Here is a 20,247-nt window from a genome sequence, read left to right as displayed (position 1 = left end):
AATTGTTTGCAACATATACTGATAACTTGGAAGTAAGAAAGCAAAGATATTGTGGCTAAATTTGCAGGTGACACATAAATAGTTGGAAAGGTAGGCAGCAAGAGGGCTACAAACAGTTTACTGAGAGATATTTGATAGGTTTAGTAAGTGGGCAAAAAACTGGCACATTGATTATAATGTGGGAAAATGTGAAATTGTTCATTTTGGAAGGGAAAACAATGGATCAAAACTGCAGTAATCTGCAACACAAAGGGACTTGGAGGTACATGTGCATGAAATACAGAAAACTAACACACAAGTGCAGCAAGTAATCAAGAAGGCTAATGGAGTATTGATCCTTACTTCAATGGGGTTGCAGTATAAGAGTAGGGAAGCTTACTGCAACTATACAAGGTGCTGGTGAGACCAAAACTGAAATACTGTGAGCAGTTTGGGCCTCTTCTTTAAAGAAATATGGCAATCCATTGGAGACAGATCAGAGAAGTTTCACTCGGGTGACTCCTGGTATGGAAGGTATGTCTTATGAGCAAAAACTAAACAGGTTGGACTCTATTCACTGGAGTTTAGAATAATGAGCTCATAGGGACTTTAAAAGCTTGACATGGTAAACGCTGAGACGATGTTTCTCCTCATGGGACAGCCCAGGGCCAAACAGCATACTCTCAGAATAAAGGGATGCCAATTTAAGTTTGAACTGAGGAGGAATTTCTTCTCTCAGAGGTTTGAAAGTCTTTGGAATCCCTTGCCACAGATAACTAGGGACAGAGTCTGTGTATATATTTAAGGCTGAGATAGATTGATTCCCCAACTGATCAAGATTCTAAGGTTACATGAAAAATGCAGGAAAGCTTAAATGAGAATTGTCAGATTACCCATGATACTACTGAATTGTAGAATAAGCTCGAGGGCTGAATTGCCTACACCTGTTCCTATTTCTACAGCCTTAGGTTTTTATGATCTTGTCCACCCTGTTTACAATATGGTCAGAAGTCAACGATCTTTGAGGTTTCTAAACCCTCCCCTGATTTCTGTAGGACTCAAGCATCTCCCTCCTTCATGTACTGTCAAAATTCACTGTAGTGAGAACTATTAGTATAGCAATACCAAAGGATTCACAATTCCAATCTGACCTATTCATAATATAATCTAAAGAGATGTAAGATTGCTGGGGGTGGCAGGAAGGTGAAGTAATCAGATCAGCCACCATCTTATTGAATGGCACAGTGGCCTATTTCTGCTCCTAATCCATATCTGCAACTTTATCAGGACATAGCTGGCAATTGCTTAGTAGCCAGATTATTATCTAAGTAATGAGTGGCAGCTGGTTCAATCATCAGGAGGCTTCACAGCCAAATCCAAACTTGTCCACCCCCTTGCCAAAATCCAAGTGTGTATTTTCTAGCAGAGGATAATAGATATGGACTAGGGTTTGCAATTTTAGAGAAGATTTGTAGATCAGGTTGTAAGTTTGTTCACCGAGTTGGTAGATTTCATTAGCATGCTAGGTAACATCATTAAGGAGCCTCTGATGAAGTGCTGATGTTCTGTCCGACTTGCTATTTATCTGTCTTGGTCTGTTGTGGTGAGTGATATCACTTCTGGTTCTTTTTCTGAGAGGTAGGTAAATGGAGACCAAAACAAAATGGTTGTTAATGGATTTCTGGTTTGAATGCTAGGTCTCTAGGAATTCCCGGTATGTCTTTGTTTAGCCTGTCCCAGGATGGATGTGTTGGCCCAGTCAAACTGGTGTCCCTCTTCATCTGTGTGTAAGGATACTAGTGATAGTTGGTCATGTCTTTTGGTGGCTTGTTGGTACTCATGTGTGCTGGTGGCTAGTTTCCTGCCTGTTTGTCCAATGTAATGTTTGTTCCAGTCCTTGAAAGGTATTTTGTATATGACATTTGTTCTGTTATTTGTTGGTAAGGGGTCCTTTAAATTCATCAGGAGCTGGTTCAGTGTGGTGGTAGGTTTGTGGGTTACCATAATGCTTAGGGGCCAGAGTAGTCTGGTCTTCACCTGGTTGGCTAGAGTCTCTGGGCATGTTGTGTCTTCCTGTTTAGGTCTATTGTGTAGAATCGGCGGACTGTGCTTGTCGGATTCTGGATCAATGGTGCTGGAAGAGCACAGCAATTCAGGCAGCATCGAGGAGCTTCAGCAAAATCGACGTTTCGGGCAAAAGCCCTTCATCAGGAATAAAGGCAGAGAGCCTGAAGCGTGGAGAGATAAGCTAGGGGAGGGTGGGGGTGGGGAGAGAGTAGCATAGAGTACAATGGGTGAGCGGGGAGGAGATGAAGGTGATAGGTCAGGGAGGACTGGACGCCTCCTAGCAGAGCGCTTTAGGGAACATCTCCGAGACACCCGCACCAATCAACCAAACCGCCCCGTGGCCCAACATTTCAACTCCCCCTCCCACTCTGCCGAAGACATGGAGGTCCTGGGCCTCCTTCACCGCCGCTCCCTCACCACCAGACGCCTGGAGGAAGAACGCCTCATCTTCCGACTCGGAACACTTCAACCCCAGGGCATCAATGTGGACTTCAACAGCTTCCTCATTTCCCCTTCCCCCACCTCATCCTAGTTTCAAACTTCCAGTCCCCTTGACTTGTCCGGACTTGTCCCCCACCTCATCCTAGTTTCAAACTTCCAGTCCCCTTGACTTGTCCGGACTTGTCCGAACTGCCTAGCTCCTTTTCCACCTATCCACTCCACCCTCTCCTCCCTGACCTATCACCTTCATCTCCTCCCCCACTCACCCATTGTACTCTATGCTACTCTCTCCCTACCCCCACCCTCCCCTAGCTTATCTCTCCACGCTTCAGGCTCTCTGCCTTTATTCCTGATGAAGGGCTTTTGACCGAAACGTCGATTTTGCTGAAGCTCCTCAATGCTGCCTGAATTGCTGTGCTCTTCCAGCACCATTGATCCAGAATCTGGTTTCCAGCATCTGCAGTCATTGTTTTTACCTTGTGCTTGTCGGATACTCATTGTTCCTGAATATGTTGTACAGGTGTTTTTCCTCAGCTTCTTGTAGTTCCTGGGTGCTGCAGTGTCTTGTGGCTCCTTTAAATAATATCCGGATGCAGCTCCATTTGTGGATGTTGGGATGATTACTCTTGTAGAGTTTTGATCAGAGTGGTGCTGGAAAAGCACAGCAGGTCAGGCAGCATCTGAGGAACAGGAAAATCGACTATTTCTGATGATGAGCTTTTGCACAAAACGTCGATTTTCCTGCTCCTTGGATGCTGCCTGACCTGCTGTGCTTTTCCAGCACCACTCTGATCTAAACTCTGGTTTCCAGCATCTGCAGTCCTTGCTTTTGTCTGCTTGATTGCTCTTGCAGTTGAGCATCTGGTCAGTGTGTAGGGTTTTCCTGTAGATGCTGGTCTGCAGCTCTCCATTGGCTTTCGTTCTACTGTGACATCTAGGAAGGGGACTCTGTTGTTGTTCTCCTCCTCTTTGGTGAATTTTATATCAGTAAGAATGTTATCTATGTGTTTGTGGATTTCTTCTAATTTGTTGCGTTTTGGGATGACAAAGGTGTCATCCAGATAGCGGACACAAAGCTTGGGATGGATCATGGGAAGTGTTGTTCGTTCTAACCTCTCCATAACTGCTTCTGCTAAGAGTCCTGATATTGGTGATCCCATAGGCATCCCATTGATTTGGTTGTAGATCTTAATGTTGAAGGTGAAGTGAGTTGTGAGGCACAGGTCTACTAGTTTGAGGATGCTGTCCTTGCTGATGGAGTTGGCATTGTCTAGTGTTTGTGTCCTTGGTTCGTCTAGCAGTGGGGCTAGTGTTTCTTTGACTAGGGTGATATTTATTGATGTGAATAGGACCATCACACTGAAGGAACCCATGACCTCGTCGTCCTCCATCTTGGTGTCTTTTATGATGTTAAAGAATTCCTGGGTGGAGTGGATGGAGTGGTTTGAGTCTTCTACTTGGTGTTTCAGTTTGCGTTATAGTTGCTTTGCTAGTCTGTATGTTGGTGTACCAGAAAGTGAGACTATGGTCTGAGAGGGGTCCCTTGTTTATGTACCTTCCACAATCCCTAGAAACGGGGTATGTTGTATCCTTCAGATTTCATTCTTTGGCGGTCTGGCTTGTTAATTTCACCTGTCTCAGGGTTTGCAGTAATACTGTCTGTCTGATGGCCTGCTGGATTCCTTCTGTAAGACCATCGCCTTTCAGGGTGGATTCCAATGCTGCTAAGAAGTCCTTTTTTTCCCGTGTCCCTGTGGATGAAGTTCATCCCTCATACTAGGACAGCTTCTTCCGTGTCTGTGAGTGGTCAGTCCAACAGGTTCTTTATCCAAGTCCCTGAATTGTCTGTGTTTTTGCTGTATAAGAGCTTGGCCAGTTTTTCCTTGTAGGGCTAGTCTTTTCTTTGTCTTGGTCCGCTGTTGTTTAGTGTTAATGACTTGTTCTAGCATACTTTTCCATTCATTTTCAGTCCTGTTAGTGTACAGAGTTTTTTGGTGCAAAATTTCTCGTTTGTATTTGTGGAGTCGGTTGTGGGCATTATTTATCATTTCTCATACCATCCTGCAGCCGTTCTGTTCGCTGTTCTTCTGGCTTGTGTGGTGTTGAGACGTGGTTTGTATTTGACACGCATGGGAAGTCCTGGCATTCAAACCGGAACTCCATTAACAAACAAATCAATTTGGACCCCATTTACCAACCTCTCAGAAAAATAACCAGAAGTGATATTACCCATACTACAGACCAAGACACATAATTAGCAAGTGGGACAGTGCTTCATTGGAGGCTCACCGATGATGTTACCTAGCATGGTGACAAAACATCTGAGAACAAATCTACCAAGTCACCGAGCAAACTTACACCCTGATGGACTATGTGTAAAACTTGGGGTATATCTTAGCCCCCCCTATCCCAACCCCTCCCCAGCAATCCTAAACTTACTACTGCTTTATTAGCTGAAAGCAGCCAACTCATCACAAAGTAAGAATTAAAAATTGGATTTTCCTCCTCTGAGTGACTCACTACAAAAGAAAATTGATAAACCATCAGATGAACTGCATCCATTTGCCTTTATCAGTCCTATTCTTGAGTTTCTGTTCAAATTTAACTCTTCCTGGCATCCTAAGAAAGAATTTTTCAATTGGCTCTATGATTAGAAATAATTACCTGTTAAGTTTTTCAACAGCATTCTGGAAAACGAACAGCTCCACAATAAGTTGTTTGTCCAACACTCGTTGCATCATGATTTCGTTGTGCATGTTATTCAAATGACGAGGAATATAATCCAATAAATTTACATATCTTTCTCTGAGAAAAATTAATGAAAATAAAACAACATTCTTTAAAATAGAAGATCGATCAGAATGAGTGCATATGACTTTTGTAACTTGTTCTCTCCCTAGTTCAGTTCATTTTCAATTCATTTGTCCTTAGATTACTCATCCCTCTCTCACACGAGTGCAAATTGAGGCTACTGCATGTCATTACCAGTCAAGAAAGTGAATGAGTGTGTCTCTGATTTTCTGCCAGTTCAGTTGACATTCATTCCTCCATTATGTGTGCAACCGATACCCTCAAGCAATTCTTCCTCAATTTACCTACCTTCATCAGGGTTATCAACTCACATTAACTTGGCACAATGTCACATTAGTAAATATAATGCGATAAAGGTTAAAAGAGCAGTGAGAGAAGTTGGAACTCCGGGGATCATTTTGTCTGAAAATGTTCTTATGAAGCTCCTTGGAATGTGATTTTATCTTAAACGGTGCTGTGTCATAGCAGGCTGTATTGTAACTATTTTCAACTCTGGCCTTTTACACATTCCCAACTTTGATCATTCCACTCTTAGTCGCCATATGTTCAGTTGTCAATGCTCTTCGTGCTGGAATTCCCTCACTCAACCTCTCCACCAATCTTTGCTCCATTAAAACAATCCTTAATACCTATGTCTTGATGATCCTTTTGGGTATCTGCCTGAACATCTCCTTATGTTGGTATGGTAAGGCTTCTATAGCATGTCATGAGGCATTTTACCCCTTAAACACACTGTATAATGAGAACTGATATTCATGACTTCAGAATCCACCTAGGACAAGGCCAACAGATCCATTGATACACCATTATCTGTAAGTTCCTCTCCAGGCCACAAACTATCCTGATTTGAACTATATCACCAGTACTACTCTGTTGCTGGGTCCAAGTCCTGGAACATCCTCTTTAACAACACTGAGCATCCCTACATCCCAAGAACTACAACGATTCAAGACGACAGATCATCACCAGCTCGTAATTAGGGATGGGCAATACATTCTTCTTCAGTCAGTGAAGCCGACATTCCAACGAGTGCGTGTGAGGGAGTGAACAATTGTATGCATGAGTCACGCGTGTGTGAGAGTGAATGTGTGCGCAAAAGAGAGTGGGTGTGAGTATGAGACAGTGCATTTCAGAGTTAGTATGAATGGATGAGCGTGAATGAGTGTGAGCATGTATGAATGTGTATTGGAAGGAGTGTGTTTGTAAGTGTGCATGAGAGAATGAGAGTCTGAGAGAGAAAGCCTGAGTGAGAGAATACATGTGGCAAGGGCTGCACAGTGGTTCAGTGGCTAGCACTGCTGTCTCACAGCTACAGGGTCCCGGGTTCGATTCCAGCCTTGGGCGACTGTCTGCATGGAGTTTGCATGTTCTCCCTGAGCCTGCATGGGTTTCCTCTAGATACTCCGGTTTCCTCCCACAATCCAAAAATGTGCAGGTCAGGTGAATTGGCCATGCTAAATTGCCCATTGTGCTAGGTGCATTAGTCAGAGAGAAATGGGTCTGGGTGGGTAACTCTTCGGAGGGTCGGTGTGGACTGATTGGGCCAAACGGCCTGTTTCCACACTGTAAGGAATCTAATCTAAAATCTATATGCATGAGGTTGAGAATCCTGAAACTAGAAATTGCACGTGCACCCAACACACACATTTCCTCAAAATCTAATCCATAAATCAAGCCAGGAGAGGAGGAAAGTCAAGTTTGAGAGGCAACACATTTCCAGTCTGCACTTCCATTTGAATTCTATCAATACCAGTTAAAGAGTATGTGTGAATTAGAAGTATCAAGGAATTACACAATTGTTATGGTGCAGAAGAAGGCTATTCAGCCCATCATGCCTGCACCAACCCTTAAGATAAGCATGACTATTTAGTGCCAAACTCCTGCTTTTTCCCCAGACCTTTGTATACTATTTCTATCCAAATAATCATCCAATCTTCTCTTGAATGCCTCAAATGAAATTGTCTCAACCGCACTTCCAGACAGCACATTCCATACTTTAACTATAAGCGGAATGAAAGTGTGTTTTTCTTCCATCACTCATGCTTTATTTGCACATCACTTTAAAACTATGCCTTGTTCCTTTTACGAGCAGGAAAATATTCTCCCATCTATTATATCTAGCCTACTCATGATTTTGAAAACCTCTACAGAATCTCCTTTTAGGCGACTTCTCGCCATGATATGGAGGTGCCAGTGTTGGACTGGGGTGGACAAAGTTAGAAGCCACATGACACCAAGTTATAATTGAACAGGTTTATTCAAAATCACAAGCTTTCATAGCACTGCTCCTTCATCAGGTGACTTCTTAATAGGTATTTGTCTCAATCTTCAAAAAAGAGACAGATGATGCAGATATGCTAGTTAAGGAGGAGTGTTAAATATTAGTTAAGGAATATATTGGTGACATTTTGTAAAATGTTTATGTATATTTTCAAAATATTCAGATTAACTGAAATTCCAGAATAGTGTGTACGGTTTTAGTGTCCTTATTTAAAGCATGGATATAAATATGTTGAAAATCACTCAGAGGTGGTTGATTGGATTGATACCTGGATTGAGCAGGTTGCTTTGAGAAGAAATAGTGAACATTTCTGGGCTTGTTTGCACTGGTGTTATAAGCTGAGTGAAGCTTATAAGATCATGAATGGTTTCAACAAGCGAGACCTGAAAAGGCTATTTCATCTTTTAGTGAGTTCAGAACTCAGGGACATGGTTTTAAAATTCGGGCTTGCCATTTTAGAACAAAGATGAGAGGAATTGCTTCTGAAATTTGTGCAACTTTGGAACTCTCTGCTTCAAAAGACTGTGGAGGAGAAGTCACTGAATATTTCTTAAGGCAGAGGTAGATAGATTCTTATTAGACAAGTTGTTTCCAAGAAATCACATTAGACTCACACAGTTAACAGTTTATTTCTCCAAGAATGTTATCAGACTTGCTGTTTTTATTTCAGATCTCTCAAAATTGCAAAAGTTTTTGTTTATTGAAGATGAGGGAACCAAAGTCTTCAACATTAAAAGGAAATGTCAAATGTGAAACACAAACAGATGAGCCATGATCTTATCGGATAGTGGAAGGCTAAATGACCAACTTCTACTCCTAATTTACAAGTTTGTATGTTCATAAGCAAGAAGATTTTGGAGAGAATGACTTGCTTGAAGATGGTTAATTCACCAGTGTCAGGTAAATTGTATGCTTGGCTGTTAAAGAAGGGCAGTGAAGAAATAGAAAATGCACTGAGGATGATTTTCCAATCCTCACTAGATACAGATGAGGTTCCAAAGGATTGCAGGTCTGCAAAAGTTGTACTATTATTCAAAATGGGTGTAATGAATAGACTGAATAAATATAGGCCAGTCAATCTAACCCTGGTGATTGGTAAATTATTAGAATAATATTGGGAAATAGAATTAACTGTTACTTGGAAAAGCATAAATTAATCTGGAACAATCCACATAGTTATGTTAAGAAAAAGTCATGTCTTATGGCATTAATTGAATTTTTGAGGAAGTAACGAGGATGGTTGATGAGAGCAACACAGTGAATGGTGACTACATGAATTTTAATAAGGCATTTGACAAGGTCCTACATGGAAAACTGGTCAAAAAAAATGAAATCCCCACAGGTTATAGAGGAATGTGGCCAGTTTGATCCAAAATTAGCTCAGCTACAGGAAACAAAGGATAACGGTCAACAGATGTCCTTGAGAATGGAGGATAGTTTTCAGTGGTGTTCCACAGGGCTCACTGTTAAATTCTTTGCCAGTTGTGATATATATTGAGTTGGACTTAAATGTGAAAGGCATAATTGAGAAATTCACAGATGCCACAAAAATTGCTTGAGCAGTTGATTAGGATGATTGTCAATATCAGGATGATTGCAATGGTTTGGTTCAGCAGGCAAAAACAGAATTCAATCCAGATAACTGCAAGATTATGCATTTGGCGATGGCAAGCAGAATTATATAATAAACTGAAGGGTATTGAGAGGGGTACAGCAAGTCCACATGTCACTGACAGTGGCAGGACAGAAAATGTTGTAAAGAAGGCATGCTTTCATTCAGAGGTATTAAATACAAAAGCAGGGAAATAACACTAGTTCTATATAAGATACCGGTTAGACCACATCTGGAATTGTGTGTACAATTCAGGTCACCACATTACAGGAAGGATGTAACTGCTCTAAAAAGAGAAAGAACAAAGGAGATTTACAAGAACATTACCAGGGATTGAAAGTTGCAGGTACAAGGCAAACTTGACAAGGCTAGGATTGGTTTCCTTAGAACAGCTGCTCCTTTTTGAGGTATTTTAGGTGTTGGAGGTGATTTCCTCAAATTCCAGGAGCAGCAATTACTGTTTTTGATGCTGTTGCACTGTTTTGGAACTTTGGAGAAAAAGAAGTCAAAACATAGCAGTTTTAAAAGGGAAAGGAACAGACAAAGGAAGCACGTGGTGAGGTCAGAGCAGGAGAGAGAGAGAGAGAGAGAGAGAGAAAGAAACCCACATTGCTAACTGACAGAGCAGTAAACCTACACAGTTACTGCCTTTGCTTTTTGAATTCATGTATCACTGGACATCGAAGTGCGTCTGGGAAAATTAACAAACAGTGAAATTCTCAACTGATCTTGGAGGAACCTGTTTGGGAGAGGTCACAGCACAGAAACAGAAGTGAATATTTAAGCGTGGCCTTACAATAAGTCTGCAGTAATGAGCAGAATGGGTTCTTTCTTGATTATATGTTTTATTGAGATATCTCTTGATTAAACTTCAAATATAAGCCATAAGTATTAATTTAACCTGGATCAGTTTTTGTAGTGGAATAAGACAGTATTATTTTCTGGGTCTGTAGATTGTGATGGAGCAAAAATGGCCTTCAGTAGAACGATATGCTCTTCTTGTCGGATGTGGGAGAGTTTACGGATTACTGAGGATTACATCTGCAATAAATGCCGTTAGTTGTGAATCCTATCAGATCGGATAGATCAGTTAGAGAGACAGAGGCAATGAGGAACTTACAAGAGCAAGGGGCTGTGATGGATGGCAGTTATAGGAAGTGAGAAAAGTTGCAGATACAGTCACATAGATGGGGTAACTCCAGGAAAGGTAAGAGAAGTGGTAGTTCAAGGCTCTCATGTGGCTATCCCCATTTCAAACAAGTATGCTGTTTTGGAAAATTTTGGGGGTGATGGATTCTCAGGGGAAGGTAGCACAAACAGCCAAGTTTCTGGTATCGAGACTGGTTCTAATACAATGAGGGGTACGTCAGGTTCCGAGGGGTACGTCAGGTTCCAAGAGTTTAATTGTGTTAGGGGACTCTCTAGTCCGAAGTACAGACGTTTCTGTGGCCAGCAGTGAAAAATCAGAATGGTGTGTTGCTTCCTTGGTGTCAGGATCAAGGATTCTCAGAGAGAGTGCAGAATGCTCTCAAGGGGAAGAGGTGCCAGCAGGAGGTCATTGTACACAATGGAACCAACGACACAGGAAGGGAAAAGTTTGAGATTCTCAAGGGAGATTACAGAGAGTAGTAATATCTGGATTGCTCGCGGTTCTACGAGCTAGTGAGGGCAGGAATAGGAGGATAGAATATATGAGAGGATATGAGAGGATAGAGCATGGCTGAGGAGCTGGTGAATGGGAGAAGGATTTTTGAATCATTGGAACCTCTTCTGGGATAGAAGTGATCAGTACAAGAAGGACGGATTGCACCTAAATTGGAAGGGGACTAATATACTGGCAGAGAGATTTGCTGGACCTGCTCTGGAGGATTTAAATTAGTAAGGTTGGGGGGGGGGGGGGGTCCCAGGGAGATAATGAAGACAGAGATCAATCTGAAATTGGTACAGTTGAGAACAGATATGAGTCAAACAGTCAGGGCAGGTAGGGATAAAGCAGAGAACAAGGTAGGACTAATAAATTAAACTGCACTTATTTCAATGCAAGGGGCCTAACGGAAGGCAGATGAACTCAGGGCATGGTTAGGAACATAGGACTGGGATATCATAGCAATTACAGAAACATGGCTCAGGGATGGACAGGACTAGCAGCTTAATGTTCCAGAATACAAATGCTACAGGAAGGATAGAAAGGGAGGCAAGAGAGGAGGGGGAGTGGCATTTTTGATAAGGGATAGCATTACAGCTGTGCTGAGGGAGGATATTCCCAGAAATACATCCAGGGAAGTTATTTGGGTGGAACTGCGAAATAAGAAAGGGATGGACACCTTATTGGTATTGTATTATAGATCCCGAATAATCAGAGGGAAATTGAGAAACAAGTTTGTAAGGAGATCTCAGTTATCTGTAAGAATACCTGGGTTGTTATGGTAGGGGATTTTAACTTTCCAAACATAGACTGGGACTGCTATTGTGTTAAAGGTTTAAATGCAGCAGAATTTGTTAAGATTATTAGATTCCCTACAGTATGTAAACAGGCCCTTCAGCCCAACAAGTCCATACTGACCCTCCGAAGAGTCACCCATCCAGTCCCATTTCCCTCTGACTAATGCGCCTAACATGAAGGGCAATTTAGCATGGCCAATTCATCTGGTCTGCACATCTTTGGACTGTGGGAAGAAACCTGAATACCTGGAGGATTCCCACGCAGGCACAGGGAAAATGTGCAAACTCCACACAAACAGTCGCCCAAGGCTGGATTTGAACCCGGGTCCTCGGTGCTGTGAGGCAGCAGTGCTAACAACTGAGCCACCGTGCTGCCCACTAAGCGTGTACAAGAAAATTTTCTGATTCAGTATGTGGATGTACCTATTAGAGAAGGTGCAAAACTTGACCTACTCTTGGGAAATAAGGCAGGGCAGGTGACTGAGGTGTCAGTGGGGGAGCACTTTGGGGGCAGTGACCATAATTCTATTAGATTTAAAATAGTGATGGAAAAGGATAGACCAGATCTAAAAGTTGAAGTTCTAAATTGGAGAAAGACAAATTTTGAAGGTATTGGGCAAGAACTTTCTTAAGCTGATTGGAGGCAGTTGTTCGCAGGTAAAGGGACGGCTGGAAAATGGGAAGTCTTCAGAAATGAGATAACGAGAGTCCAGAAACAGTATGTTCCTGTTAGGGTGAAAGGAAAGGCTGGTAGGTATAGGGAATGCTGGATGACTAAAGAAATTGAGGGTCTGATTAAGAAAAAGAAGGAAGCATATTTCAAGTATAGACAGGATAGATCGAGTGAATCCTCAGAAGAGTATAAGGGCAGCAGGAGTATACTTAAGAGGGAAATCAGGAAGACAAAAAGGTACATGAGATAGCTTTGGCAAATAGAGTTAAGGAGAATCCAAAGGGTTTTTACAAATACATTAAGGATTTGGATCACATAAGTGTCATAGAGCCCATAAGACAGAACCTAACCATCTCCCCTTAATATTCATGACTACTGTTAAATGCTCTATAAAAATCCTGGGAGTTATCACTGACCAGAGAATTAACTGACCACCCACATAAATACTCTGGCTACAACAGCAGGTCAGAGGCTAGGAACTGTGTGGCTTTGTAACTTTGTGGCGGCATTGTGGTTAGCACTGCTGCCTCACACCACCAGGGTCCTAGGTTCAATTCCAGCCTCGCACACCTCTCCCTGTTTCTATGTCAGTTTCCTCCAGATGCTCCGGTTTCCTCCCACAGTCCAAAGATGTGCAGGTCAGGTGAATTGGCCATGCTAAATTGCCCGTAGTGTTAGGTGCATTAGTCAGAGGGAAATGGGTCTGGGTGGGTTACTCTTTGGAGGGTCTTGTTGGGACGAAGGGCCTGTTTCCACACTGTAGGGAATCTAATCTAACTGAGCTCCTGACCCCCCAAATCCTGTCCATCATATAAAATACAAGTCAGGAGTGTGATGGAATACTCTTCACTTGCCTGAATGAGGGAAGCTCCAACCACATTCAGGAAAACCTTCCATGATATACAGCCCACTTTAGTGGCACTCATCCACCACCCTAAAAGTTGTCTCCCTCCACCACTGTACACAGTGACAGCAGTGTGTACCATCTACAAGATGCACTGCAATTACTCACCCACGCTCCTTCAACATCACCTTTCAAACCTTTGACCTCTACCACTCAGAATGACAAGGACATGAGAACACCATCATCTGTAAATTCCCCTCCACTGCCATCCTGACTTGGAACTATATCATTATTCCTTCACTGTTGCTGAGTCAATATTCTGGAACTCCCCTGCTAACAGCTCTGTGGATGCACCTATACCACTAAGGACTACTGCAGCAGTTAAAAAAGGTGATGCACCACCACCTTCTCCAGGGCTATAAGGGATGGATAATTAATGCTGGTCAAATCAGTGATGACCATACTCCATGTAATAATCCAATAAATAAAAAGGATCCATTATCTTGATTTTAGCACAAACAAAAACAGTAAATACTCAATATCTTCGCAGCATTCATGTAGAGAAAATTGGAGTTAATATATCATTGGTTTTCCAACATAACCTATTTTCAGTGAAGTTTAGTGCAAGATAAATATTGGCCAAAGCAAGACATCACATACACATCCACAATAGTGTCATGGAATCTTCTATCTAAGACAGCAGACAGGACCTTGGTTTAACATTTCAACTGTCAGGTCCCTGACAGTACAGAACTCCTTCAGTACTATAAAGTTTATACTCAAGTTTCTGCATTGTGCTTGAACCTCTGAATTTTAGACAACATAAACGGAAGCATAGCTGACCTACCCAAGTCCAAGTTATTAGCATTTATCAAAAAGAGCCAGGGTCAGAACGGTCCTACCACAAACACATGGTGAATACCACTGTATTCTTTCCTCTAGTTTATAAACAACTATACACCACTGTTGTCTGCTTTCTGTCTCTTACTTCAATTTCTTATCCGTTCTTCCACTGCTCCCGCAATCACATTGACTTTAATTGGCTTGAGACATTTAATTGCTTTGATTTCAAGAAGATAAATAGAAGGATTTGTTTTAGGCATACACATTTGTTCTAAGTATTCACTTCTTCATCTTTGTTTAAGTAATTGTTTATTAATATGAAATTACATCCAGTGTTGTCTATCCTTCCATAATGGAGAGAAATGCACATCAGTCATAAATTATAACTTCCACTGTGTCACATGTTTTACTACTACTTGAAAGAAAATAGCAAGTCGAATGTAGAGAGGAAATGTTGGTTCCGTGATTACAACTGCAAACTCGCTGGATTTTGATTATGTATTATTACTAACATAGCACCGTTACAAAAACAAAATTAAGTTCAAGTGCATATTTTTGCTTGTTTCTTACAACTCACAAATAACATGACCAAAGCACCATTAACATACATAATTTACTACATGCTGAGCAGTAGCTCGGCTGTAAAATCAAGGAAATGTTAGTAAGTAACATACAATCAAATGATAATAAGTAACATACATTCTGATCATCAAACTCCTACAGCAAAGACAGACCTGATTTTGGCAAGAAGTTCTCCTCGCTCTGCACAATCCACACTGATTTGACGAATAAGCTCATGGAATACAATGTTATAAATGTCTTGTTCCTTTTTCACTAGGTCTAGCAAATGATGCATCTGTGCAAATGGATACAACAACAAAGTAATTTGGAAATTGAATTAGATAGTGAATATGCAAATCTGTTGTTAGTAAACGATACAAGCCACAAAGCTGCCACAAATCCAGTCAGAACCACAAAGATCTATGAAAAGCAACAAAATATAAATGTTTTCATTTTCAGTAACGTAGTAGAAGGCCCCTAATGTGAAGATTGGAGAGAAAACTAAGTGAATCAAAAATAACTTTTGACATACATGAAAACCCAATAGGAAAGGAAAGCTGAGCTGCTAATTTGTCGCCTGCTGCCAAATCTCTACTTATACCCAGCTAGAGCAGATGACAGAATTATGCAACAGAAACATTCCTGGATGCATTCTAGAAAGCTAAAGCACAAGAATAAAATCTAAGTGTCAGCAGTGTAGCTAAGGTTGGAAGTGAGACTCTTGGGCAGCTAAAGCAAATGTTACTACATTGCAGTCCTTTCAAAAATTAAATACCAATGTTCTTTATAGTATTGGAAATAATAGTAAAAGGTTTGACTGGGATAATACATTCATCTTAAGACAGGCTAAAAAAGACACACATGGGAATTCCTAGAAGCCTAGCATTCAAACTGGAACTCCATTAACATATAGATTTGGACCCCATTTACCATCCTTTCAGAAACAGAACCAGAAACGTTATCACCAACCACAACAAACCTAGGCAGACAAACATCAAGTGGGACAGAACGCCAAGGCCTCACCAGATGATATTACCTAGCATGGTGATGAAATATCTGAGAACAAACCTACCAGATCAGTGAGGATACATACAACCTGATCCACAACCTGAGCTACAAATCTTCTCCAAAATCTTACTAAAGTCTGAACACTAATATCTAGGAAAAGAAAATATAGAAAGTTTAAAACTAGGTTAGTCTAGAACAGGGCATTGAATATTAATTTTTTTGTTTTTTTTTCAATTAAGTACTATACCATTGTCTCATGTTGATTCATCGTGAGCAGTGGAAGGGATTCAAAGAAATTCAGACTCAACACAATGCTTACTCACAACTGTATGGCAGACACAATGTGATGGAGTATATCACATGCTGAGACATGTTGGAGCGTGTTGGAGAATTAATAATGTGATTGCGTTCCTGAGAGAAGACAGCTTGCATTCATGGAGCCAGTACACACACCTGGGGTTGTGTCTCAGCATTCCTGGCTCTGTCAGAGGACGGATTACAAATGGGCTTGTTACAGCAACCCAACAGTGTAATCCATTGTCATAATGGCAGCATTCTTGAGTTTCCCAGGCAGCAAACTGGCCTTGTATGTGTTATACCTAGTGATTATGTTGCAACTGCTTATTCTGCTTACTCATCAATGCTGCATCATGGTTCACAGCTGCACAATCTCCAATTGGCCCCATTGTCATGCTCAAAAAGCCACCTGCATGTAATTGACATCGAAAACTGGCTTTCTGGCGCCATCCAAATGAAGAAAACATTTGGTTGTGATTATTCATTAGCAGTTTGACTTGGGGTACCCTGATTTAATTATTCATTAGGATTTTCTGCAGTGAACCTCTTGTGTGACGTTGTCCTATCAACATCTAACATTCCTGTTATTCTTGCCCCCGTCTTGGTTGCAGTCCACTCACGCCTAATATCTCAACACTTTCACATCCTATCTCTAATCTATTCTCCAAGATATAGGCCTTGTCAGTATCTGAGTTGGAAGTTGTAAGAATGAAATTGAGTGATGGTTTGTCTTTATCCTCCCCATCTTCTTCCTGGTCCTCCACTACTTGGCCAGATTGAATTACTCTGAAAAGATAGTGGAACAAGGGTAAGATTGTGTTGCTAGGAAAAGGGAGAAGAAAGAAGAGGATTAGTAGGCTCTCTGCAATTTGAGAATCAGAAGAGAAAATGGATGTAAGTTTGGTCTCTGAGCTGGAAGGTTTGTTTTCAGACGTTTTGTCATGATACTATGTAACATTATCAGTGAGTCTCCGGTGAAGCACTGGTGGTATGGCCCGCTTTTTATTTACAAGTTTAGGTTTCCATGGGTTAGTGATGTCATTTCCTGTGGTGGTCAACAAACACATTGACTTGGATCCCATTTACCACCCCCTGAGAAACATAGGAAATGACATCACTACAGGAAATGACATCACCACATGGAATGATGTCACCAACCCAAGAAAACCTAAACACATAAATAGAAAGTGGGCCCTACCACCAGTGCTTCACCGGAGGCTCACTAATGGTATTAACTAGTATGGTGATGAAACATCTGAAAACAAACCTTCCAGCTTAGCGAGCAAACTTACATCCAGAACCTCAACCTGAGCTACAAATCATCTCAAAACTCACTAAGAAGAGAAAATATAGGTAAGGAACAAATGCAATTTTAGCAGGAGGACCGGTATTGACTCAACCATTGTCTTTCATAATTCAGCTCATGTTTGTTACAGTTGAGCAATGGCCTGAATGTTATCTGCAGTAGGATATGCAGGTAGCCTGTACACACTACAGTCAGCTTCTTCTGCCTTCAGTTTTGCATCATCTGCTTCTGTGAGTGCAAGTGAAAAGTGTTTGTGAGCATCATACAATCTGTTTCATCTATGTGGTTGTCAAGGTTGAAATGCTAACACTGTCTGCAACCTGTAAGCTGTGGGGATATTTACAGCAGCATTCAGTATGTGAGGGTGAGGTAAAGTATGCAATCTAACTCTTGATAGATATCGAATGGTAGTAGATGGGTGATAGAGGTATTGAACTGAAAAACGACTGAGTCTATGGTGCATGTGGCAGGATATGGAATTTGAAGATGCATTCAATGACCTTAACCACCTGAGACCAGTGAACTTCTTCAGACAATGCACAGGATTCTTGAGGCTTGAATTCTGACATGACCTTTATGGCCATCTATTTCGACTGCCTTTTAACATGTCCGGTGGATCTCCTAGCCCCTATGTATTTGAAAATCTCTCCTAATTTCCATTTCCTCCACCAAGGCCTCAAGTGCAGTGTCTAATGCACATTGTGCCAGTCTTTAATATTTTTCCAGGTCAGATTCATTTCCTGCGCAAACATCTGATCTCTTTAAACCACAAAGTAACTCCTCTTTAAGAGGTGCAAACCAGCTTTAAGTAATACTTTTGTTAACAAGCTACGATTTCGAGCCTCTGTTATGTGCAGCCAGCGGACAACAAATTTTGTGCTGGCAATTTGCAGTAATCATTCAAAGAAACAGCTAGCTGATGTTCATGTACTGTCTGCATTACTATGAAAAGGCATTATATGATTGTTTCTTATGTGCTTGTTCATATTTTGAAAATAAATACATTCAACAGTTTTTAAACTTAAAATGAGTTCTAATGAAATGTTCTATAACTTTTGAAAATTGAGCTGAAATTTTATGATGACGTTAGATAATTCAGTGCTAGAAAGAATTACACAGCAAGTGGCGAGGTTCTGCACTGTCCTGCCTGAAATGTGGTGTGACAGATTCAATCATTGCACTCAAAAGGGAATTGGATCGTTAGCTGAAAAGGAAAAAAAAATGCAGGAAAAGGAGGGAGAATGACACTAGGTAAACTGATCTTGCAGAAATTCAACACAGACACAACAGGCCAAATTGCTCCTCCTCCCGCACAGTAACCTTTCTATGATTCTACAAGACAGATTTATTGTCATTCCCGGGGCAAGCGATTGAAAGCTTAATTAGATCCCAAGACAGGGAGAGACACCATCAAGTGTATGAGAAGTTGGGTACCACCCATCAGAGAGATCCAAGAGCTGAACTAATCGAGAGTAAGAGATTAATAAAAATCTAAAAATGTTACAAACTGATGGATATTAATGAACAATAAATATTATGGAGGTGGAAACTAATGGGAGAACAAACTAGTGAAATGGATATGAATAACTTAGCAAGAGAGAGGGAAGTAAGAATTAATTCTGCCATTAATAGTTTCAAAAGTTTTACTAATATTCAATATTATGAAAAGGTGATTACATTTCTCCAGAATGTTATTATCGCATGAGTCACAATGATAGACTAGCTTTTAAATTAGTACCTGTGTTTCTCCTTTATTTTGCTGTTCATTATCTTCATTAAATCCAACTTTTTCCAGCATTGAATCCATCACTTGAGAGAGCTGAATGGCCTCAACCCTACCACTTGGTTTCCTGACAAGACAGATACAAAATCCAAATGACATAATTATATCGGGTCAGCAGTTTTGCTTTGAGTGGTGGTGACCTTTTTTATTAATTTGGGTCAGTGTCAGTGAATGAAAAGGTCTCCATTGCCATTCATAGCCACCATTGAAAATTTCCAACTTTGCTTCTAAGCATAGTAAGCATTCCTCTGCATTTTGGGATAAGTTGATCGATAAATAACAGTAAAACAAGAACATAACAAATAGGGATAAGAGAAGACCATATTGCCCTTCAGGACAATTCCACAATCCAAGAAGATCATCAGCTTCAAATCCATTTTACTATCTGGATAGTAAAACCTGGATTCCTGGGGAGACTGAAAATCTGTACATCTCAGCCTTAGATATATTTAGTATTTGAATATTATAGATCTCATTAAAGCCCTGCACAATTCGATCAGACTGACCTTGAGTTAGTTACTGTGCATCCAGTCCCGTTGCAAAAAAGGCCAATGTCATTTGCATTCCAGATTGTTTACTGTATGTTCATATTAACTTTCAGGGTTCTTTGTATGAGTACACACAAATCTCTCTGAGCAGCAATGTTCACAAGTTTCATTTCTATTCGCAAATATTCTGTTTTCCTGCTCTTACAATCAAAGTCAATCATTTCATACTTTCCCACACTAAACTCCATTTGCCATTGTATTACCCACTCACTTGATCTTAGGGACCTCTTGAGTCCTCTTCACAGCTCCCATTTCCACTGAGCTTTGATTATTCAGTAAACTCAAAATATTCTTAGGTTCTAGATTGCCAAGAAAGAGCACTCATCTTGTGATATTCCATTAGAGTTACGACTCACTTGGGGTAGTACACTGTAAATCAAGCCCTGCTGTTCCTGGAGTCATTCCAAATGTTAAAGACTTTTTTTAATAGTAAGCACTGTACCCAATTTTACCTGACTTTCAAAACAAGGCTGCTCAAAAGCACAGATCAAGTCTAACTGCTAATCAAGAATTATTATTTATTAGTATTTATTAGTTATTATTTATTTATTAGTAATTAGACTATAACTACAGATAAACAGCTATAAACCATTTCTCATTTCTGTCTCCAGTTTTTAAAAACACAAAAATAGAAAGATATGGACCTTACTCTAATTACAGTCAATCTGAAAGTGCTTTGTTTATTGCTTTTTTCCTTCCTGCCCAGTGATCAATTCTTCTATCAATGCTAATATATTACACCCAGCTTCAT

At 40.8% G+C, this 20,247-nt stretch overlaps 1 protein-coding gene across 5 annotated transcripts in view; it reads right to left on the bottom strand.

The window, feature by feature from the left end:
• axdnd1 (axonemal dynein light chain domain containing 1) overlaps positions 1 to 20,247 on the bottom strand; it is a 179,924-nt gene that overhangs the window by 98,889 nt on the left and 60,788 nt on the right. For all 5 annotated transcript variants that reach the window (XR_015758172.1, XM_043699575.2, XM_043699576.2 and 2 more), the window contains exons 9-11: positions 18,904 to 19,015; positions 14,728 to 14,849; positions 5,152 to 5,292 (exon numbers count right to left, since the gene is read on the bottom strand). Coding sequence is in view for 4 of the 5 variants with exons in the window: in XM_043699575.2 (XP_043555510.2) it covers positions 5,152 to 5,292; positions 14,728 to 14,849; positions 18,904 to 19,015 (375 nt within the window). In the remaining variant the exon portion in view is untranslated. The remainder of the gene's footprint in view (positions 1 to 5,151; positions 5,293 to 14,727; positions 14,850 to 18,903; positions 19,016 to 20,247) is intronic.

Source organism: Chiloscyllium plagiosum, unplaced genomic scaffold, assembly GCF_037043375.1.
Source record: "Chiloscyllium plagiosum isolate Xiang-an unplaced genomic scaffold, Cpla_swu_hap1 HiC_scaffold_9, whole genome shotgun sequence".
Classification (NCBI taxonomy): Eukaryota; Metazoa; Chordata; class Chondrichthyes; order Orectolobiformes; family Hemiscylliidae; genus Chiloscyllium; species Chiloscyllium plagiosum.
Note: the sequence above shows the minus strand (reverse complement) of the source record. Positions and strands in the feature narration are given on the sequence as shown.